Source organism: Mus caroli, unplaced genomic scaffold (assembly GCF_978045245.1).
Source record: "Mus caroli unplaced genomic scaffold, Mus_caroli_1 scaffold_8, whole genome shotgun sequence".
NCBI classification, from domain to species: Eukaryota; Metazoa; Chordata; class Mammalia; order Rodentia; family Muridae; genus Mus; species Mus caroli.
The window spans coordinates 79,628,754-79,653,506 of record NW_028227263.1 but is presented as its reverse complement, the minus strand read 5'-3'; the positions used below and the strand labels follow the sequence as shown (position 1 = coordinate 79,653,506).

The 24,753-nt window shown below is 37.1% G+C and overlaps 1 protein-coding gene across 7 annotated transcripts in view; it reads right to left on the bottom strand.

Moving 5' to 3' along the window:
- The window catches only part of Mef2a (myocyte enhancer factor 2A), a 131,962-nt gene that overhangs the window by 40,800 nt on the left and 66,409 nt on the right, over positions 1–24,753 (bottom strand). For 4 of the 7 annotated variants that reach the window (XM_085841658.1, XM_029479490.2, XM_021166331.3 and 1 more), the window contains 4 exons: positions 22,361–22,564; positions 3,396–3,533; positions 1,279–1,498; positions 159–218 (listed from right to left, as the gene is read on the bottom strand). In XM_085841658.1, the coding sequence (XP_085697784.1) occupies positions 159–218; positions 1,279–1,498; positions 3,396–3,533; positions 22,361–22,564 (622 nt within the window). Of the gene's footprint in view, positions 1–158; positions 219–1,278; positions 1,499–3,395; positions 3,534–3,597; positions 3,730–22,360; positions 22,565–24,753 lie in introns of all 7 variants that reach the window. The other 3 variants (XM_021166332.3, XM_021166334.3, XM_085841660.1) reach the window with 2 other exon arrangements.

The window sequence follows — 24,753 nt, the reverse complement described above, 5'->3', positions numbered from 1 at the left end:
GTCAATGTGTAGGGGATGAAGCAGGGCTACTGCAGAAAACTGCTACATTTTCGGGTAACTATTCCTCAGAAAGATAAAAGGCCTATTTCAAGGCAATACTTACTAGTAACTCAGATCAAACAGACACGTACAAAGTCAAACAATAGGAAAACACTTACCCACAGGACTACTTCCAGCTCCATTTGGCACCGTGAGGTCTGTAGTGCTCAACATCCCACCTAACAATATTATAGAGAAAAGAGAGAATGAATAAAATTGGCTTTCTTTATTTCACAAACAGCAAAATGAAGTCATCTCACTATAATCTATATTCTGTTCCTGAAAATCAAACCAAACCAAAATTAGCTCGATCAAAAGTTGCCACTAATGTATAATTTGATAAAATTTAAATATATATATATATATGTATATATATATAAATATGTGTATATATATATATATAGAGAGAGAGAGAGAGACATATATATACATATATACATACACACACACTACAGTATAACTGTACATGGATCATGTTTAATTCCACAAGTGCTATGTGTGGGGGTTGATGTGAAGTGTCTACAACACATGAATTTAAATATTAAGCTCTTACTCTACCAGCCATCCTGTGCATCAGTATCAAGTGAAGGCTGATGGGAATGAAGGCAGGTCGTTCATATGGAGCACTACTATTAAACTTACGACTTGGGGGAAGGAAGGCAATGCCAACCTGTCCGGACTAAGGTGGTAAATGCACGGCAAACTGATGTTGAACTACTGAACTAAGTCAGCAGGAAGAGCTACTCAGCACACTCCCATCCCTTTATTTCTAACATCTAACATTTCACATAAACTTAAATCTTCACCTACAGCATCCAAGTAAAATTCACACAGCACGGCTTTCACATGATACGGAAAAATTATAGTGTGATATTCTCTATACTACTGTACTTTGGCCAGAATTGTTTTTCCCATGGATGTTTTTTTAAAAAGTACTTAAAATGGACTTAATTATGTAGCAGTGACTCTTGTTCATTCTGACAACAGTGTGTATTTTTGTTTGTTTGTTTGTTTACTTTTGTTTTTTGAAATAAGGTCTCTACATAGCCCCAGTAGTCCTGGAACTCACTATGTAGACCAGTTATCCTCAAACTCAGAGATCTGGCTGCCTCCCAAGTGCTGGGATTCAAGGCCACGACACCTGGCCTGATAATAAAGACTAAGGGCAAAAACTTCCTCTATCAGCAAATCCTTTCTCATTCTCTTTTCAAAGAGCAGAGAGAGCACTTCACAACATACTTGCACTGCCGGTACTTGGTGGTCTCTGCGGAGCTCCTGGAGACACATTTCTATGTAGCGTGGCTGGGGGTGGAGACAGCATGCTTGAATCTGCTAATGTTGAGCTGGCTGCCAAAGACGGTGACACGAGTGAACTCCCTGGGTTAGTGTACGACAAAGCATTAGGGCTGGTCACAGGGACTGTGACAGACATTGAGAAGTTCTGAGGTGGCAAGCCAGGCTGTAAGTAAAGAACAAGAAAGAGAAAACTATTGGTTTCCTTTTCATCAACATTAAATAACTTTAATTTGACTATGTAACTCATTATCAAAAGCAGAGGATGGGAACAGTTGCTTCATTTGCAGTGTTAAGCTATTTTCTCTAGAATTATACTTGAACATGAATATACCAAACTTTTTCATTTTCAATTTTATACTGATACATATATGCTAAGTGTATAACTATATACTATGTTTCAAATATTCAAAGAGATGAAATGAAAAGTTAAACCTGGAATTAAAATAATATTGTTGAATTTAGGCATAAACTATATCACTGTTACTAAGTAAGCATTAATTAGAACTTCAGTGCAAACCAATTTAACATTACACTTCTATTGGGAGACCCCAGATATAACCAGAGAGGGAAAGTACAGGTATATTATTAACTTAATACATCAAACTTGGGATATTATCAATAAGTCCACTATGATCTGATTGATGGGTATTTTTAAAATAGAAAAGTTAAGTAATTATATACAGAACACAACGTACTTGTATGCAATGAAATACACAAAGAAGCCTACACAAGATTAACTATTGCCAAGTTAGAATAGAGAGTCTCGGAATCTTTGAAACTGTAGAAAGATTAAATTATAAACATTATAAAAGCTATCTTCTTATCAAAATATTTCACGCTTTCTCTGAAAGGTCATTTCCTAGTTTGCTCTGGCATTTCTTCCACAGACCAATATCAATATATTTGTTGACCATGACAAATAGCAGGCTCCTTCATAACTTAAAGTGTTGGGGGGGGGGGAAACAAACCATACAAACAATAAAGTGAGTTGATTATTTTTGCAGATTAAAGTTTAACTGTGGCAACAATATCCCTGTAAGGTCACAGCAATTTTATTTGCTACTGTCTTTTTTAAAATGATGGTATTAGGTTAAAATTTTTGCTTAAAGCTACTTCCATGTGATTCTTCCTACAAACTATGTTAAAGACATGACATATGATGCGGATCATCCTTTAGGGCATAGTTCAAGAGATTAAACCTTGACAATGAACAAACAACAGAACACCAGCACTGGAGCCGATGGTTCCTGGACAGCTGTGCCTACACACAGAGTGAGAACAGAGCTACAGGGATGGCCTAAGGTGGCTCTCTCTACAGTCCAGTGAGAAGATTTTTCCAGATGTTTCAGTCCAAGCTCAAAACTGACTTTTTCACAGTGTTAGATATCTGTGCACGGTAAAATTACAGTGACTATTTGTCTTGTGACTAGTTTAAAGACATGGGTACCTAAGAGTAAATCCAGTCCTCCTTCGTGCCGAGAGTGTAAAAAAAGGCCAGTTATGTACTTAGTTTTCTTGCTGTTCAAGGTTTTGGGACAATATACAAAGAGCTGAACAGTTAGTTCAGCTCTGTTAAAATGAAGATAATTATGTAAAATTAGTAAAAAAATGTTTTGAGGCATGAAATCTTAGCATTCTTAAGATCAAGTTTATGTTTACATACATATGTGTATTAAATTATGGGCGAGACAGGAACACTTAACATATACTTTATATTAAAAAAAAAAATCAATGAATTTTAAAACTAGAAGCAATCTTAAAAATTATGTGAGCCACTCATTTACTTCCCAGATAGAGGGATTGTAATCTAGGATATCTAGCTAGCCTGTAAAGAGTAACTAGTGGCTGACCCTCAGTTAAGACGTTCTCTCTTCATTTCTACACTTAAGATACTCAACATTTATTACTACAAGATTTTGGAGTTTTAAAGTTCTGTAAAACCAAAGACGCCATTTTTTCTCTTATCCTCATCGTCCTCACCCTTCTGTACAAATGAGGTAGATGTATGGTCAATTTCTTCATGCACATGATAAAAGCACAAACCATACTTTAGTACTCACTGCGATTTTATGATTCCGCATCATATTATCAAATTCCTCATTAATTTTTTTATATTTTTCTTCTGTATGTGGAGTTAGCACATATGAAGTATCAGGGTCTGGGCTGTCGCACCCTCTGTGTTCCTTCTTGTTCAGAGCCTAAATATGAAGTTAACAAAAAGGATCAACAAATAAAAAGCAAAGGTGAAGTGAAAGTACTTACAGGGCCTCGTTTGAAAATAAAATCACTATCTTCATTTAGTTTGCTGAATCTGTCCTCCGAGAGTGGACTGTGCTCAAAGTAATCGTCAGCATCAGGGCTCTCACAACCATTAAGGCCTTTCTTTCTTAACGTCTGAAATACAATTGGAAAATTCACACAAAAAGAATACTAACTTTCCATGAGATCTTTGTTTGTTTGCTTTGTTTTTGTAAAATGTGTTAGAGAGCACAGGTCGAATAGACAGGTTATTTAAGAGCCGCTGAATGATACTTAAAAGGCTACAAATATATTACAGTTCTGCAAGTACTATAAGTCTAAGATAGGAAAAAACGGAGCTCCCACTGCACATTAAAAAATAACAGAGTATTTTCTTGTTTGGACTCTTCCTTTTCAAAGTGCTGAGAGAATACTAAAATCACTCCATGTTATGAGTCACAGCTAGAATCAAGTTAGTAAAGTCAGTAAGAATATAACAAGAATCTATCAAAATGGCGTGCTGAGAAATTACAGAGTCTTTATTGCACAGGTCATGCCTGCCATTTTATCTACTGGCATTTCTATCAGGATTTATCTTATTCAATAGCAATTAGCCCAGAATCCCAATAATTTACTGCTAAGTTGTTCTCTTTTATCATTTTCGTACATAATCTTAAACTATAAAAACCTGAAACCAATGTTTGTCAACAATGACTCCTTCCTATGTATGATAAATGTCAACATTCTTAGTGACTTTACATACTAAAGAATACACGTAGTGAAAAGTTATTTAGAATACTTCCCCTCCCCATTTACTAGTTTTTTTTTCTCCGAAGTTGATTCAATTTGTTTGAATCCAGAGTTGAATTCTTAAAATTTGAGTGTCAATAAAGTATTTCCCTGGATCACACTAGTTTTTTTCTTACTGAGAAGTAAAGAAATAGTTTTCTAATTTCTCTCTTAAGGAAGAGTCAACACGAAGTAACATATAATCTTTAAAGGAGTGAAACTCCTAGTGACTTAAAGATGACAGAATATCAATTTACCTTCAGAATGCTTCATTCCATTTTTAAAATCCTGATGGCTCTCAGTTTAAGGCAGAGCTATTGACAACAACTCAACAGTTCTGAACTATGTTTCTGAGTTTCTAACACAATCAAAAGCAGCACTAGGGTTAAATGTCAAGTACAGCATTAGGACAGAAACAGGGATAATCACAGAGCTGGGCCAGACATGGCACCAGCAAGTGATTAACTTAGATGTGATACCAATGATCTTAGCACCCTGTAAAACTTGATTGGTTTAGTCCTTGTTCGTCCTGGAAACAAAGTATTCATGGAACATTACAATTTGAGAACCTTTCATAAGTTTCTTCAAATGATTTTGAAATTTCACCTTACTCAGTATGACTTATTTTTACATGCTAGAAATTATAAGCCCCTCCCTCCAAATGCTCCTCTCATGTGTTAGGAATTTTAACTCTTGGAGCTCATTAAAATACAATAATTAAATAAAAGTGCGTTACAAACACTACATCTCCTACCCCCTCCCAGCCCCCCAGCCACTGGTCTTAAGCTCTATAGACTCATAGTCTTACTGTATTATATGTACATTTCTGTGTACTTAACCAAAAAGGATATCCTCGCCATCCTTGGTAGCAGTTCTACTTGACACATTTCTGAAGTTGTTATATATCAGCAGTGAAAAATACTAACACTAAGAATGGAACATACTGAACCCTTAAAATCTACACAGCCCTAGCAAAAGAACAAATATAGTGGGCATCTATACATAAATAGCAAAATGAAATTGGTGACTTATTTTAACTAAATCTCTGGGTACTTTCCCCCAGTCTGAGTGTATCTTAAAGGATACATAATTCTTCACAGGGGAAATGAGCACTTACTATTCTGTACATTACTGCCTAGGGCTAGCAGACTCACTAAGACTGTCTCAAAAAATAAGCCAGAGAATTAACTGAGGAAGACACTGGTGTTGTTAATTGTTAAGTCCCAATCTTCAGAGCACTCTTCTGCATATTCTGTCTCTCTCTCTCTCTCTCTCTCTCTCTCTCTCTCTCTCTCACACACACACACACACACACACACACACACAATTCAGTCTTGCTCTTCTTGTAGACTGAACTATTTATCACCTAGCATTGTACAAATAGCAATATACAGTATGTATTGCTTATAGAACTTTTAAATACACAGAGCAAAACGAAATGAGTTTGCTTTAAAATCACATGCAGTTCTGAATTCTATAAAGGAAGGCTTAACCCTATTGGTACTTAAGAGGAAACAGTACTGTGGCATCCTCAGCTCTGCAACCTTTCTTTCACTTCAGATGGGTTCCTGGCACAAGGAGAGAATTTAAGAGGCAGTATCAGCTTTGTAGATAATGAGCTAATATAGCTGTTTGACAGCCAACTCTGTCCCTTATCACCAAACACAAAAAGTGGTTTAGAGGACTGTACTGGCTAGTTTTGTGTCAACTTGACACAGCTGGAGTTGTCACAGAGGAAGGATCTTCAATTGAGGAAATGCCTCCATGAGATCCAGCTGTAAGGCATTTTCTCAATTAGTGATCAAGGGGGAAAGGCCCCTTGTGGGTGGGACCATCTCTGGGCTGGTAGTCTTGGTTCTATAAGAGAGCAGGCTGAGCAAGCCAGGGGAAGCAAGCCAGTAAGGAACATCCCTTCATGGCCTCTGCATCAGCTCCTGCTTTCTGACCTGCTTGAGTTCCAGTCCTGACTTCCTTGGTGATGAACAGCAGTATGGAAGTGTAAGCCGAATAAACCCTTTCCTCCCCAACTTGCTTCTTGGTAACATCATGATGTTTGTGCAGGAATAGAAACCCTGACTGAGACAAGGACCCAACTACCATAATAAGGATTCTCCCTCTTTATCATTACCAAATAGCACAGCAGTAAAAGTTTCTCTGCTGTCTCTGGTACTAACAAGTGGAATGCTACAATCTATGAACAAGGCCAGGTAAGGCATGAAGAGGCTGGTCAGCTTCAGTTTCCTCACAAGCATCCATAGCTCTTGTTAACCACAGTGAGGAATCTGCTTCCATGCAGAAAAACCATCATGAATACTACTTTCTACTCTATGTGGGTACTGTTGATGGTCATCACATTCAATCCTTAAGTAAGCATAACTTCAGAAAGCCCGAGTTCCTGTAAGTGTGCTAGACAGTTTATCAGTACTGTTCTGGAAAGCTTAAAGAGAGAAAGCTCACCTGTGTCAAAAAAAGAACTCAAAATTCTGGTGTATACTGTTTAAGTTGAGTGTTTTCATTGTTTTTTTTTCTGAAATAATTAGAATCTGAAATATACATTAAAGAAAACTAAAGGGACCATTTGATGAGTAATTATCAGTAGACTTGATGCCATACTGTATCAGGTTCTAAGTGTTGATGACATTATTGGTATGAAATACTAAAACTAACACACTCAATCTATCAGAAGACAGTTTTAAAAGGTAAGTCACACACCTTTAAAATAAACTTTTTTTATTTATCAGCAGTAAAGTTAAATTCAAGTATAAGTTTGATGGCTTTTGTCTGTGTGTATGATTTGGGCCAACTTAGGTACTTTCTGCTCACTTACACTTAGGTACAAAATATAGGGTTTAAGGAAATCAATGTCATTAGCTAACATATACCTTTCAACTTTAGCTGTGTAGGCATAAGTCATAATATCTTTTTAAATGTAAAAAACAATGAAGTGCCATGGAAACTACTGCTGGGGCACATTCTTCCATGTTATCTGACTCTATGGGATTTATTCCTTTGCTTCTACATTATTCTCTAATGCTGTAGAGATGGAAGTTAATCTGTAGCAAAATGGTAATACTGTAGTTCTGTAGAGACAAGCAAGTTCAGTGGACTTCTTTCCCATACCTATGAAGCAAATTCATTTGGTCTTCTTGAACTTACATATGTGCCTCTTTGGAAGAATCTGCTAACTCCGGGTAACTTTTTCCTCACCTCAGAACCATGAAGGCGATCTTCCTCATTACCGTCTACATGGCTCTCTAGTTCTATCTCTTATGCTTAGTAACACATGAGCTTTGTTCAATACCACAGATATTCTCGTGCGTGTGTTTGTGTGTTTTCACCCAAGTCTTAGAATCAGTTTTGTCTGCCACCTTGTGGGGTCTGGTGACCTTGAGTCACTGGATCTGAGAACAAGTGCCTCTACCCACTGAGCCATCTTCCTGCTAATATAAATTCTTAACTGTCCCTGCACCACTGCTTAAATATTGTTCTTTCCTATTTCATCTGTAACATTTTTATCATCTATGTATGTTTCTGTTTCTGAGCTGCTATTCCAATGGTATGCTTGACATTTAGTATCCATATCAATGCCACAGTAACATACTACAGCTTTAATTAGTCTTCTCTATCAGGTTAGTTTAAGTAATGCTACATACTTAAACAAATCCACAAATTTCAGAGGCTTTGCACAGTGAATGTTCATTTCTCACACATTCCAAGTGCAGTGAGAATGCTCTAACTCTCACATAGCTTTCTGTGAGCTGCAGGGCCTATACAGTCTTTTGAGGGTAACATGAGCAAGATGCTGGTTATTTGAACCCTGAGCCTTACAGATACTAAGCATCTTTACTGAGCTGCACTTGCCAGCCTCAGCCAAGATTTTAGAATTCCTATCTGTATTTTCTTTTGCACCTGTCACAGCAAGGAAGAAAGACTATGATGGCCATGTAGGAGGTAATGCATAAGCCAGGCCTGGAAGTAGCATGTGTCATTTATTTCCATTCATATTCTTTCAATTAGAACTCAGTCAATACAGCTTCATTCCTAATCACAAGGAAGGCTTATACAGATTCTAGGTATGTACCCAAGCAGTAAAGAAATGGCTTGTTAAAAAATAAAAATGTCTCCAATAGATGTATATGAACATAATATTTTACTAGGGTTTTACAATTGTTTAGGGTTTGAAGGACCTCTAACTTTTCAGAATCCTCTCTGCTGGTTCTATAATCAAGGTTAAGGCTAGTCTCATGTAATAAGGAAAGGAAAGATACTTCAGCTATTTTCTTTAAGAGTGTAAAATACTAATAACATTTCCTCTCTAAAAATCTGGGGCACTTATGATATCATCTAGACCTATTTGATAATTAAGCCAATCAAGATTTTAAATCAAGATTTTGTTAAACAATTTTCTGGAAATCTGTCTGACAAGCCAAACTTTGAGAAAAGGTAGGACCCCAAGGTTCTATGTGCTCCAAATGCATGTTAAAGTGGTTGGACACAAACTAGACATCTTATTGTTACCGCTTATCTTCCACCTTAAGAGAGGAGGGTTACTCAAGTGAGACGGATCACAAGTCCTCAGCCATATCCCCATTCACTGCACGGCCAGTGGAGAGCAGAGCCGGGGTTAGAGTCTGGAATCTGCTGTTCCCAATGCTCAGTCTATTTTCCTTTCTGCTGTACCCTTAAGTTGTTCAATGACTGCATTAATCAACAAAGTGACAACAGATAGAGGCTGGTGAGCTGGTCTCATTAAGCCACTAAGAAAGAGCCTTTATTATGTATGTAATTGTAGGCATGTCTTTGTATTTCTTCATCAGTTTTTCTATGATCCTATACATACACCTACCTCTGTGATAAGTTGGTGGAGTTCAGAGTTTGTCTTTGAATTTTAAGATCTTAGTTTTATAATCCTAAGCTTCACTGTAGGAACAGTAAATAAAAACAGTTGTAACACTCCTTCCCTACCCTGTCCCTCTATCATAGTCATTCTGGGGCTCTTTTTTTTCTAGAATCTATATACTAGGTAGCTAAGGGACAGCTTGTTTGCAGAGAGAAAAACTTTTACAGTTCTTTAATAGAACTTATTTTGATTACATGAAAATCCAGGAAGCAATGAATACCTTCAAAAGGCACAGCAAGGTAGCTCATACATTTAATCTCAACAGTCTGGAAGGGAAGGGGGGCAGATCTCTGAATGCCCAAGGCCAGCCCACTGTAGCTATCAAGTTTCAAGCCTGCCTTGACTATGTACTGAGATACAGTCTCTGAGAGACAACAAACATCAAGTTCTGGCTCTTGGTCTGTCTGTCTTTCTCTCACTTATCAAACTTACAAACAAACAAAACTTTGAAACTGCCTTTTCCTTTTTTACCCAACAAAGAACATTTAGTTATTTATTAAGAACATCTTAGCTTCACACTGGAAAATATGGTACTTGACCATATGACGTCTCCACTGGTCACCCAATGGTCAGTGTTTTCTTATGGTGGCTGCCCTATTTAGTTTTGGCACCTTCTACCAAAGCATATGCTGTTTTAGTTTCCAAGATGGTTTATGTCTTATCCTTCTTTTCTTAAGTTATTTCCTCAGGCATAGGATTCTATGTTATTTACTTCCTATAATGGTTCCGGAGTTAGTGTGTTATTGTTTAATAACTGTCAGCACAGTTTTGAAGACAATCAGTCTTTTGTTTTCAGTGACATTTTTGCTATGACACATGTGGGAACATAAGATTTTTACTATTTTATTTATTTATTTTTACTGTTTACATTTAGACTTGGTTTATCTAGAGACAATAGACCTCCACTAATTGTGGAAATTCAGTTATTATCACTTTAACATTTCCTAACCCTGATTTGCAACCCTATAGTTGGAACAACATGATGAACTAACCAGTACCCAGGAGCTCTTGTCTCTAGCTGCATATGTATCAAAAGATGGCCTAGTCGGCCATCACTGGAAAGAGAGGCCCATTGGACTTGCAAACTTTATATGCCCCAATACAGGGGAATGCCAGGGCCAAAAGAATGGGAATGGGTGGGTAGGGAAGGGGGGGTATGGGGGACTTTTGGGATAGCTTTGGAAATGTAATTGAGGAAAATACGTAATAAAAAAAATAAATTAAAAAAAAAAGAGTAATTTCAGTTGTACCTCCAGTTTGTAACTTGAGGGAGCTGACTAATGTGGTACTGTTTTCAGCATGCTTTCGAATATATTACTTCAGTCAACAGTTAAAACCCAGGAACTTTGTAACTTTAACACTGCTCTCCCCGACTAGTAAACACTGAGCTGAGTGACACTCAAAAGGTGACTGTAATGTCAACATATGTTAGCCAGATCAATAAATACAAAATTTTACTTGAAATTTCTAGCAAATGAAAGATCAAATACAGTTAAAAAGCCTAAACTGAAATATCTTCACTGAGTGCCTACACATAGAAAGCATTATTTTTTAGTATCTATACCAATGTATATCATATACAGATGTACCAAACACTAACACAACACTTAACTATATGTTAGACAATAAATCTACACAAACACTAGTGGCATAAAACAATCTCAATTTTCTAAATTTCTATACAAACACTAGCTCTTATTCCTGTTTCTTTTGCACATTTTTGTAAACATTTTATACACATTTTAAAGATTTTCAAGGTAGAGTCTGGAAATAGCAATTTAAACCTAGAAAATGAGAAAAGAAAAAAAAATCTACAAAAAAAAGCATTGCAGAAAAATATTTTCCACTGAATTATAAAAGGTAAATTCCAACAAAGGATAATTAACCTTTATTTTATTCAAGAAGGCTTAGACACTCAGTGTTCTTGCCAAGTTTTACAAGTGCTAGCCTTTAAAACTAATACAGCAGGTTTACTGTCTGATGATTTACTGTATAATAATTAAAACATGAACTACAGGAAACACTTTTCGGCTGAGTAAACAGACTTCCTATTCAATCTCTTCATCACTCAGCCAGGTTCTTCACTGGACGCCCACAGGATACACAGGGTTAAAGTACTCAGTAAACTGAATTAGCCAAACAAACTAAAACTCTAAAAACTGTAAGTTATGCAACCAAATGTATAGTTATCCAAGTGTAATGTATCTAAATATTATACTACCATTTGGAATTTTTATAAGTACAGAGCTGAATGTATAAAATAAAAAGATAGACATGATCTACACAAGAAAAGACATTCAGACCTGAACCACAATACAATTTAAAAGATTAAAAACTGTATCATTATTAGCATTAAGTCATATATTTGAAGGATTAGGTTTCAAAAACTATGTATCTGCATTAGCCAATGTTATGTAAAGAATGAAATATCATTTAAACTATGTATCTCTCATTTTATAGGCACAAAGGCTTATCCCAACTGTGGCCCATGAGGTACATACAGACAAGAACAGTTATAAATACAAAAGCAAAAAACTTTTGAAATGATTTTTTCCCTGAAATTTGAGAGATGGGTTTTCTAATGTCAAATGGTTCTCCAGTAAACTGTATAGGTGTCATTTCTGCAACATCAAAAGATTAGACACATCTACCACTGAGCTCAAATGATATTCTAATGTAAAAGCAGTAGTACAATATGTATACCCTGATAAATAATATTTGGTGGGAAACAGTCTAGAGGCCTTGAACCTACCTAACAAAAATAATTCAGTTTTAAAATACTAAAATAACCAATGTCACTATATTAAGATAAAGGTAGCAATGTGTCCAATTATACTATATTCCCACTATCTTAACAATATATGTGACATGCAGTGTGGTAAATAGCAGTACAATAATTGAAAATGTAGCTCAGAATACCCAAGATACAATTCACAGACCACATGAAGCTCAAGAAGAAAGAAGACCAAAGTGTGGGTACTTTGGTCCTTCTTAGAACGGGGAACAAAATACTCACAGGAGCAAATATGGAGACAAAGTGTGGAGCAGAGACTGAAGGAAAGGCCACCCAGAGACTGCCCCACCTGGGGATCTATCCCATATACAGTCACTGAACCCAGATACTATTGTGAATGCCAAGAGGTGCATGCTGACAGGAGCCTGATATAGCTGTTTCCTGAGAGGCCCTGCCAGAGCCTGACAAAATACAGAGGTAGATGCTTTCAGCCAACCATTGGACTGATCACCAGGTCCCCAATGGAGGAGTCAGAGCAAGGACTGAAGGAGCTGAAAGGGTTTCCAACATCATAGGAAGTACAACAAATTCAACTAACCAGAGTTCCCAGGTTCTAAACCACCAACCAAGGAGTACACATGGAAGGACCCATGGCTCCAGCCATATATGTAGCAGAGGATGGCCTTGTCGGGCATCAATGGGAGAAGAAGCCCTTGGTTCCATGACGTTTCAATGGCCCAGTATAGGGGAATGCCAGGTTGGGGAGGCAGGAGTGGGTGGATGGATGGAGGCACATCTACATAGAAGCAGGAGATGGGGGAATGGGATAGGGTGTTTCTGGGGAGGAAATCAGGAGAGGGGATAGCATTTGAAATGTAAATAAATAAAATATCCAATTTTTAAAAAGAAAATGAAGAATACTACATATAATATTTTTACCTTTTCTATCTTTTTCTGCAACCCCCTTTTAAAGTAATCTTGCAATTCCAACACAATTACCTGAGAAGTCCACAATCTGAAACCTATTCTATCCCACTCTTTTAGTGGCTAGCCAAACCTCCACAGTAAGTCATGAAGATCTATCTGGTTTGTATGCAGCTCTTAGTTACTTCCCTCTTAATGCCACACTTCAGCTATACTTAGCTCATATAAACTTAAAATAAAGTGCCAATTCGATTTTTCTAATTCCCACCTAAGCCACCTCTTGACCTACAATATGCTTTTCCCTTTCCTTTCTTTTTAACCCGTTTCCTTCTCTGAGCATTCTCCATAAAGGGTTGCTGAGGTCACCTCTAAAGCAAGTGTTCCTCTGACCGACCTTTCTCCCAAGCCTCCTCTCCTCCGCTAATCTTGACAAAGATTTCACAAAAGCACTCTAGACCTTCCAGAGAAGAAATAAAGAACATTTTTACTTGATTAAAACTTACTTTCTTTTTTTTTTAAGTTTAAAGGCACATTATTACTGTTTTATTATTTTAAAAAATTATTACAATGCATCTGTAGTAAAAAACTGTTTGTAGTTTTCTTTTTTTTAAATTAGGTATTTATTTCATTTACATTGCCAATGCTATCCCAAAAGTCCCCCACATGCTTCCCCACCCACTCCCCCAACCACCCACTCCCACTTTTTGGCCCTGGTGTTCCCCTGCACTGAGGCATAGAAAGTTTGCTCGACCAATGGGCCTCTCTTTACATTGATGGCCGACTAGGCTATCTTCTGATACATATGAAGCTAGAGACACGAGCTCTGGGGGTACTGGTTAGTTCATAGTGTTGTTCCACCTATAGGGCTGCAGACCCCTTCAGCTGCTTGGTTACTTTCTCTAGCTCCTCCTTTGGGGGCCCTGTGATCCATCCAATAGCTGACTGTGAGTATCCACTCCTGTGTTTGCTAGGCCCCGGCATAGCCTCACAAGAGACAGCTATATCTGGATCCTTTCAGCAAAATCTTGCTAGTGTATGCAATGGTGTCAGCGTTTGGAAGCTGATTATGGGATGGATTGATTAAAACTTTCAATGTTCATTCTTTGATACATGTGGACATAAAAAGAACACACCGATATTAATCAGCAGTCACAAAAACATGTCTTGTGGAAATGCGAGTTCTATTATAGTGACTGTGACAATTTGTATATGCTAGGCCCAGGAAGTGGCACTATTAGTAGGTTTGGCCTTGTTGGAAGTAGGTGTGTAACTGTGGGCATGGGCCTTAATATCCTTGTCCTAGTTGCCTGGAAGTCAGTCTTCTCCTGTTTGCCTTCTGAACAAGATGTAGAACTCTCAGTTCCTTTGGCCCCACATCTGCCTGGATGCTGCCATGCTCCCACCTTGATGATAATGGACTGAACCTCTGAACCTGTAAGCCAGCTCCAGTCAAATGTCATCCTTTTAAAAGTTGTCTTGGTCATGGTATCTGTTCATAGCAGTAAAACCCTAAGTTTTCTTCCAGTGCACTTTCATTTCTGTTTTAACATTAACCTCTCATGGAATAAGTATGATCTCGAGAAAGACTGCATTTTAATAAGGAACTGTATATAGTTCCTTATTAAAAAGCACACAAATAAAAGCCAATAGCTATATAATGAACAATAATATCAAACAGGTATCAAAACAAGAATAGTAAATGTGAAATAGCAAGAACTATGGTGACTGCTATGGAAGAGGAAGGTGCAAGGACTTGTGGAGGAGGCGGCAGGACTGTGCGCCTCACCCTGTGAGTCATCCATCACCCTGCTGCTCCAAGCTCTGTAAGGAATAAACGAGCAGGGCAGGGCAGGGGCTGGAGGTGGAGGAGGGAAGCTTTGTCTTGTCTTCAGATGCCTCATTATCTTCTCCTTCGCCTGCTGCTCCAACTGGAGCCCTGTAAAACATTAGGCAAGCCTCTTAAGCACTCCCTGTCTGTTCCATTTCTCGTTATAATATGGGGTGCTGGAGGTGGATGGGGGGCAATGCTTCACAAAGCTTCTTTGAGGACAGTGTTAGACTGTCAGAAAATACAAATGGAACTGTGTCTTCCACTACTGTATGGTCCAGACCAGATGATACTCAGAAACAGGAGCCACTCAACAATTTTGGTTTTTGCTCACCTATGGTCACAACTCCAAATGGAATAAATGAATTTGGGGTTTACAAAAATTTGGCAACAATAAAAAGTTTATGAACATGCAATAGCTTCAAATTAATTCAAGGTCACACATGGCATAGCGACACACATCTGTAACTGTAGTACTTGGAAGGTGGACACAGGAGGACCAAAAGTCAATAGTAGCCTCTGCTACAACAAGAATTTAAAGCTAGTCTGGACTAAAAATTGCCTCAACAAACACTCAAAACCAAACCAAAGCCTAACCTGCTTCCTGCACAGTATGCAGCATGCAGCTCAGATCCCCAGCACTCAGGTTAAAGGTGAGTGGGTGCTCACAGTCGTTCTCAACTCACGCTTTGCACTGGGCATGCCGTCACATCATGGAACACCAACTAATGCTGCCTGAAAGATTTCTGCCACTTAAAACTGCTGTCCATTGTGAAGTGCAGTATTCTTATTACACATGCCAAGGTTTCTGCATACGGACCCATAGTAGTTCATGGAAAAACAATTAAATTTTTCTACTGTTATTAGTTAGCATTTCTCAAATTAGTGTGTCTTGGGGTGATCCTGAATGGTGTAGAATTGCTACTTGAGTTATTAATTTACACACACAGTATTATGAAGTTTGGCTTAAGATTATGACAGGATTTCTAGCTTCTGAAATAGTCCTTATCATAGTTCTGCCACTTTGTATTCCATATTTATGTGAAATGGCATTTTGGCACTGTTCATTATAAAATCAAAATATCAACCAACCAAAAAAAAAATCTCTAGGTCTGCAGTATTACAAATTCAAATTTAATGTTTTATATAATGGCAACTTACACCAATATTTGGTATACTATTTAAACTTTGAAAAGATTTCTTAGAAATATGACTCAGACTTGCTCAATATCTGAAATTAATTCAGGGTATATTTTCATGAATAAAATGTTTGAAAAAGCTAAAAATCACTGTCAAAAAAGTGTGCTCACTTCAAGCTGTTGGTTTACAACTCCACTTAGAACAAGTAAACCAAGTTTCTTAGACCTCATCTCTAAGATTTTTCTTTTAGGTCTGGTTGGGGAACAAAACACTAGGTTCTAAAAATGTTCATAGTGATTTAGTACTGATAAGTCAGGTTACCACATTTTGGGAACCACTGTTCTTAAATAATGTATTCCTGGCACAGTCAATTTTATTACTACCTTTTTTTTTTCATCTTAAAGATTCCATTATTATTTATTCATGTGTCAAATTTCCTAGAACTGGAGCTACAGACAGTTGTGAGCCACCATGTGAGTGCTGGGAATCAAACCATGGTCTTCTAAAAGACCAGCTTTAACTGCTGAGCTGTCTCTAACCCATTCTGATTTCCTAGTCGACAGGTGCATTTTATAGTAATTCTCTATTTTCTTTCTTTTTGTATTAATTCCAGTTTGCTTTGTGTTTTGAATGTAGGAAAAATTAAAACTAAAAATGTGACATTTCATGGCTGAGGAGACAGGTCTGGGCAAACTGCTCGCTGTGCAAATATAGGGATAAGTAGTTCATATCTCCAGGAATCCCATTAAAAGGTGGGCTGGTTATAATCCCAGTCTGTAATCTCTGTGCTGGGAAGGGAGAGTCAGGGGACCTGCAGAGCAAGCTGGTTAGCTAGACTTGGTAAGTTCCAGGTTCAGTGAGAAACCTTGCCTCTGTAAATAAAACAAACAATGATCAAGGAAGACACCCAATGTCAACCTCTGGTATCCTCATGTGCACCCACAAACATGTATGCAAACACAAACATACAGTTTAGAATCCAAGTTATCATCATCTTATTCCATTAATCACAGTGCCTCAATATCCTCTAAGTTAATACAAGTGAAATAATGAATCTATCAGACCAGAGGGCTCAAGAAATAGCTCAGTGCCAACCAAGCCAACATGAAGAAGTGGGTTTGTATCCCCATGACCAATGCAAAACAGCAAGTACAGTGGTACATATCTGTAACTCCAGTGGGGGGGGGGTGGCAGAAATATGGAGATAAATGAATTCCAGCCACCCTGACCCTATCACTAAATTTCAGCTTTAGTGAAGAGACCTTGTCTCAAAAAGCAGGTTTACAATAATAGAGGTAGTCATCCATATTGACCTCTGGCTCCTCACACAACCATGCACACATGCATACACCACATGCACACAGTAAGTTATCAGATTGTAAACATTAAATAAATGTTGCCCACTACTCTTACTGTGATGATCTTAATTCTCTGATAACCATTAAAGAAAGCGATCATAGGTACTAATGCTATACATTATAATGAGATGCATAAAACTAATGTACGGTAAACTGTTTCAGAGCTTCACTGGATTCAGTAAACTAGGAAGCAAAGGTCCCTCCCTTCTTCTGCCTCCCATGATTTTGTTCCCCCTTCTAAGTGGGAATGAAGCATTCACACTTTGGCCTTCATTAAGCTTATTAAGCTTATTATGGTCTGTGAGTTGTATCGTAGGTATTCTGAGCTAAGACAAATGCAGATACTCACAGCTAATCATTGGACTGAGCCCGGGAACCCCAATGGATGAGTTAGGGGAAGGACTGAAGAAAGCTGAAGGGGACTGCAACCCCATAGGAAGAACAACAATATCAACTGACCAGACCCCACAGAGCTCCCAGGATCTAAATCCCCAACCAGAGAGTATACATAAATGGGTCCATGGCTCCAGCTACACATGTAGCAGAGGACTACATTATCTGGCAACAGTGGAAGGGGAGGTGCTTGGTCCTGTGGAGGCTTGTTGCCCCATCAAAGGGGGATGCTAGGTATGGATACCTGCGGTGAGGCAGGTATGGATGTGTGGGTGAGGGGAGCACTTTCTTAGAGGTAATGAACTGGGAGGAGAGGGGAGTTTGCAGAGGAGAGACTAGCAAGGGGGCCAACATTTGAAATGTAAATAAATAAAATAATTTAAAAAAAAAAGTATAGTTTGAAAAAGTTTACCACTTAGAACTAAACAGAGCAGCCAGATACTGATTTAAACCTGGAAGGAAATTTTGTAAATATTCCCAGCAATAGCCACAATTTCAATGTCCCTGAGTTTATGGATATAAGTCTATATAACATGAGTAAATAAGACATTAAAAAATAAGATGCATCTATCCAATGGAATAAAAATATCTTACCAATATGATAATTAAATATTCTTGATGTTGATATGAATAAACTCATCAACACTTTTAAAGAATAGAAGACAAAATATTAAAACTCATTTGTGTAAAAAATGTATTTTTAAAAAGCAATATATAAACATTTTAAATAATATATGTTTTTAAATGTAATATTGACTCATCATTTCAAAGAAATTAAGTCATGAAATTTCTTACAAAGAGAAATCTAATGACAATTCCCTAATTAACAACTGTATAAATTTCCATTGCTGTTTACTGATATTCCTCTGTTGGTTTGACTTACAATTTTTAATTATGCAGTAATACAAAAGCATATGCATTCAGTAGAAAATATGCTTTGAATTGCGGCATTTTCTGGGGCTATAATATGCAGTGCAGTATTCTGTCAGGATGTTGGCAGGGGCACAGTTAAAGCTCTCAGGCAGTCTGGCATCATCAGATAAACAACCTAGACTCTGCAGCATGCTGTGCTGCTGAGCTGACATCTGGCAAGTTAGGTGGATTTCAATTGCCAATGTTTTCAATTTCTAGTTTAGTAGGACATAAGCACATTTTAAGTTAAGAGGCATCTGTACTCAACTTTCTTGGGAATAAAAGTATGTATGTATGTATGTATGTATGTATGTATATCCATCCCTACTATCCACTCTAAACCTCATTTTTAAATCCCCAAATATATTTAAAATATGTAAATCTGTCAAAAAAAAAACCTATAGAAAAACTTAACTAATAAACACTTTTAATTTTAAATTAAAATATTAGGACTGGTTATAAAACATAGACATATGAAATAAGGAAGAATTACCAATATTCCATGAGTTTCTAATATCTATAGTTAAATAAAACCAAAATATTCAAATACCAATTACCCTTATGTAAAATAACTGGTGCCAGACACTTCAGATTTAAGAGCATTTCAGATTTTCACATTAGTTGATGCTCATCCCGTGCAATATTAATTGTATACTACTCTCAAAAAGCTATCTGCCCTTACTGCACTGACTTAATACATACAGTCTTGCACAGTGATATGCAGGTGTAGCTAAGGGCACAGTGTGCCCATCTTTCTTCTCATAGTAATCTCAAAAGGGCCCGCATGTTAAGGATGCCACAGAGTAGAATTTATTTAAAGTAGATTATTTACAAATGTTTACACCTGTTTGTTTATTCACCCACATGAGATAGCCAAGAAATCCAAAGCCTCATTATAAACTTGTTAGGAGTTTATTTATATAAAATCTTTAATCACAGATGTAACTCAGTGGTTTATAAAACCACGGTATTCCTGAGGTTTAAATTACAAATTCCTAAATAATAACTCCCTCAGAGTTCATAGCACAGAAGCCCCCAACATATGAGACATATCAATAAATGGATACTAAAAGTGGTTGCCCACAACTGCAAGTGTTTGAAAGGAAACTGTATAAAAGGGAATCAATGACGGCCAACAACAACACACATATTTTCAAGTTCTCTTCCAGTGAGATACTTGTAAAGTTCTTTGAGTCTGGCTCATTAGAAGCTCTTTGTTATTACTGTTACCTATAAACTTAACTTTGGTCCACAAAAAATCTTATAGATGTTCAACATAAACGTAGCATACTTATACACTACCTGGGAGAATACACTGTATCGTCTTTTTAAGTGAAAGAAGGCCTGTTTGGATGTAAAGACTTTAATATAAATGAAGTAAGGCCAGGGCTGTGGCTCAGTTGGTTAACTGTTTACCTAGCACACATGAGGCCCTGAGCTTGATTCCCAATGGTATAAAAAAGAGGTATGTGGATATACACAAATAATCTCAGCATTCTCAATGAAGGCAGAACAATCAGTCATTATCCATTTAGTTGGAGGCCAGACTAGAATACATAAGACCTTATCTAGAAGGAGACAAAGAATAAAGCCCATAAATAAAGAAAGCCTTAAGGTTTTTCTATCACAAAAAAATCAATAATTTTAATATAATTATTCCTATGTACTATAAAATTATAACTTATAGAGAACTATTAGTAAGATTCATGTCAGTTTACTTATAAAAGGAACACTACAAATAAACTTCAAAATTGAATGGATAGGGCTGGAGACTTAACGTCAAGGGTAAGACTACTTATTGCTCTTACAATAAGGACTTAAGTTTGATACCTAGCAGTTACATGGCACCTTGTAACCTTGGACACAAGTGGTGCATATAAACTCATGCAAGCACACATATATGCACAAATTCAAAAAAAAAAACAAAACGTAAAAATCCCAATGGGTAATTGCCTGTCAAAGTCTCACTCACACTGAACACACTGAAGCAGACTGTAACATACAAGGCTGCTAAAAAGGTTTGGGATTTTACTCTCTTACACTTTGATTGCTGACCACACAGAGATGAAGACTGGGGTAGTCTGAAAATTCTGAGAGGCTTAAACCACATTATATTCTTCACATTCTCTAAAGAAGTTAGCTTTAGGTTGTGCGAAGAACCCTCAATTTCCAGAGGCCAAGACCACACTGCTGCAATGAAAGAGTAGAGTGGTTAGGGTTAAGAGGGAGCTCATCTTTCTCAAAGAAACCAATCAGCATCCCTACCTGCTCCCAACTCCACTCCTCTGCTCAGTGAAGGGTTGTGGAGCTTTTGACAAGACTTAGACATGTTGAAAATAAAAGGCTATTTCAAATATATTATGGATGTTTTCCATTTCAAGTAAATTTAGATATAAAGTCTCTGGTAAAACTTACTAAGACGATATACTTTATCATATTATAATACAAAATGTGCTTATGAGATCTAATAGGAAAAATGTACAATATAATTTGTGTTGCAAATAAGTTCTAAGATAGAGCATATGTGCTAAATAACAGGAATTGTCAAATGACATAAATTTAACTATACTAAATAGTGTTCCTAAAGTTGGAGTCATATCAAAATGATTAACAAAAGCATAATTAAAAAAGAAAAAACCCTTTAAACACATTTCATAGGAGGTTTAAAGTAGTATTCCTTAAATAAAACTGGGTAAATTGGTTGTGGCTGTATATATGTCATGCTTTTACTTCTCATTTGAAACAATTCATTAATAACCATAAACTATAATATAAGGAGGGTTTTTTTCCGGTAAAAAACTAAATCACTGTCCAAAAAAGAACCCAGAATGCAGAAAGACTCAGGGAAAAATTAAATGCATTTTTCACAACTATATTATTATGGGTGAAGACAAATTACATTTGTACATAAGATGAGAGTTGTAAGTATCTTCGCCTGCAGTTCAACTGTTGAATGTAAAATATTAACTCACAGCTTATTTCTTCTCATCCATTTACGGCTGTGTCATCTTTACATGGTTTCAGTACATTCCCCAAGGAAATGCCTAATGTATGTGATTTATTTCTAATAGTTATACAGATAACTAAGTCAATAAAAGTATTTTTAAAGCAATGAAAACATTCTCAAAAGAAAAAATAAAGCAAACCCTCTAAATATAAAGAATAACCATAAAAGTACCCAAAGGTAATTGTGAAGTTGACTTAAAAATAAAATATCATCAGAAGATGTTCAAAGAAATTGGGTGAGGTGGCTTGCAACTATAAAGTATTTATGAAGCAGAGGAACGAGGACGGTTCAAGACCAGCCTAAGTTGCATAGTGAATCTATGCCTTTAAAAAACAAGCAAAAGCAAAAGCAAATCAAACAGAAAGCCTCATGTTTTAAACTGAGTTGGTTTGACAAACCTATGAGAGATACTAAATAGAATGTGTTCAAATAAGCAGGACAGGATTCCCTGCCTCGACACACAAGGCACTGTCAAAAATTTGCTTCCCTCTCATTATGTCTAATGTGAGTTATTACTGATATACATTATAGTAAAATAATTAAGATATGTTAAAATTACAGGTATTGTTTTTAAAGCAAAATAAGCAATCGCTGATAAAAAAAATTATACCGCTTAAACATTAGGTCTGTATGGTAGAGAGCTTAATTCATTCTGTTTGAATAAATAGGAAGTTTACAGCCAAAATGGGCCATCAGGTAGCGACTCTAGGAACTTCTAGGAAATACTTCTATGTTTTAGAACTACAAAGCAATGTGACGTTAAGTATTATTTATAATTCACACATTACTAAATATGAGTTACCTCAACAATATCCGAGTTCGTCCTGCTTTCATGAGGCTCGTTATACTCGGTGTACTTGAGAAGGACTTTGTCCATGTCAGTGCTAGCGTACTGAAACAGCTTATTAGAGCTGTTGAAAATGATGAGTGCTATTTCACAGTCACAGAGCACACTGAGTTCATAGGCTTTCTTCATCAATCCAAACTTTCGCTTTGTAAAAGTAACCTAGACAAAGAAAAACAGAATTTTAATTAAAAGCTTGGTTGTACTTGAAATAAAGTCTCTTTAATGAGTCTTACTCTCTCCACTAAAATTCCATCTAAAGCCAGCAAAAATTATCTGATGCCATCAATCTTCTTTTACTATTTCTCTGATTAAAATCTGTACCAATTTGTAACAACTTGGCAATCTCTTTTATCTGTTTTCATTCGGGATTTCCTTTCTCTATAAAGTTACTTATTTTTTATCATTTTCCTATAATATAGTTTATCCTTTACCTATCTAAAATACTCTTATGCAGATAAACTTATTGCTTTATCAAATTCCTTTAATTTTTCATTTATGTATTAATTTATTGTACTATTGCCATCAAAAAATATTTTTTTGTTCTTGATTCTTTTTCAAATGGAATTTACGATATAGCTCTGGCTGGCCTGGAACTCACTTTGTAGACCAGGCTATCCTCCAACTCATAGAGACCAGCCTGCTTCTACCTAGCAGGCACAAGGATTAAAGGCATGTACCATCATGCCCAGCCCAATTTTTAGTTTTTATTAGACGTATGAAGTCAGAATGTTTTGAATCCTGGTATAACATTTATACTATTATTAAACATAATATTTCACTAATAGTAAAGAGCACTGTATGTGGTACTGAAAGTTAGTTTTAAATTATGTATACCTTGGTTACCTAGATACACTAGCTACAGTGGAATTTTGAATCCCACAGATACTTTGAAAATCAGAAAGATTACTATTGTAGTATTTAGGATGAGACAAGTTATGTGTCTTCAAACTATGCACTGGGGAAGCTTAACACTTCTTTAAACACTCATTATCAGTACAGAGTATAGTTTCTGTTGCTCTTTTTACTGTGTGTTGTGGGGGAAAGTTTGTGTGTGTGTGTGTGTGTGTTACATATGGGTTTTGTACTGGCTAGTTTTGTGTCAACTTGACACAAGCTGGAGTTATCACAGAGAAAGGAGCTTCAGTTGAGGAAATGCCTCCATGAGATCCAGCTGTAAGGCATTTTCTCAACTAGTGAGCAAGGGGGAAAGGCCCCTTGTGGGTGGTGCCATCTCTGGGCTGGTAGTCTTGGGTTCTATAAGAGAACAGGCTGAGCAAGCCTGTAGAACATCCCTCCATGGCCTCTGCATCAGCTCCTGATTCCTGACCTGCTTGAGTTCCAGTCCTGACTTCCTTGGTGATGAACAACAATGTGGAAATGTAATCTGAATAAACCCCTTCCTCCCCAACTTGCTTCTTGGTCATGATGTCTGTGCAGGGATAGAAACCCTGACTGAGACAGGTTTATACATGTATTGGGGCCAGAGGTCAATGCCAAGTATCCTCTTCTGTACATTTCTATCTCTTTTTTAAGATTTATGTTTAATTATATGCATGCATGTGTGTCTGTGTGGGTGTATGTGCACATGAATGTAGTACCTAAAAGCTAGATGAGGGTGCCAGAACCCTTGGATCTGGAGTTACAGGTTACTGTGAACTGCCCAAAGTGAGTGCCAAGAACCAAACTCAGGCTCTCTACAAAAGAAGTGCATGCTCTTCACCACAAAACCATTTTCTCCAGCCACCCCACTACCTTCTTTGAGTGGATGTGGATGTCTACAGAGGCCAGAGAGGACACTGTATCCTCTGGAGTTGGAAATGCAAGCAGTTGTAAGCTGCTCGGTGATGGTGTTGAGAACTGAACTCAGGTCTTCTGGAAGAGCACAAACACTGGTAAACACTGAGTCATCTCTCCAGTCCTTCCATTTTATCTTTTTTTTTTAAATATTTTTTATTACATATTTTCCTCAATTACATTTCCAATGCTATCCCAAAAGTCCCCCATACCCTCCCCCCCCACTCCCCTGGCGTTCCCCTGTACTGGGGCATATAAAGTTTGCAAGTCCAATGGGCCTCTCTTTCCAGTGATGGCTGACTAGGCCATCTTTTGATACATATGCAACTAGAGTCAAGAGCTCCGGGGTACTGGTTAGTTCATAATGTTGTTCCACCTATAGGGATGCAGATCCCTTTAGCTCCTTGGGTATTTTCTCTAGCTCCTCCATCCATTTTATCTTTTAAGTCACTGTAATCATCAACTGGCTAGTGTGACTGGCCACAAGCTCTTCAGACCTTAAGCCTGTTTCTGCTCTTTCATCACTGGGAATTACTGGCATTATTATTCCATAA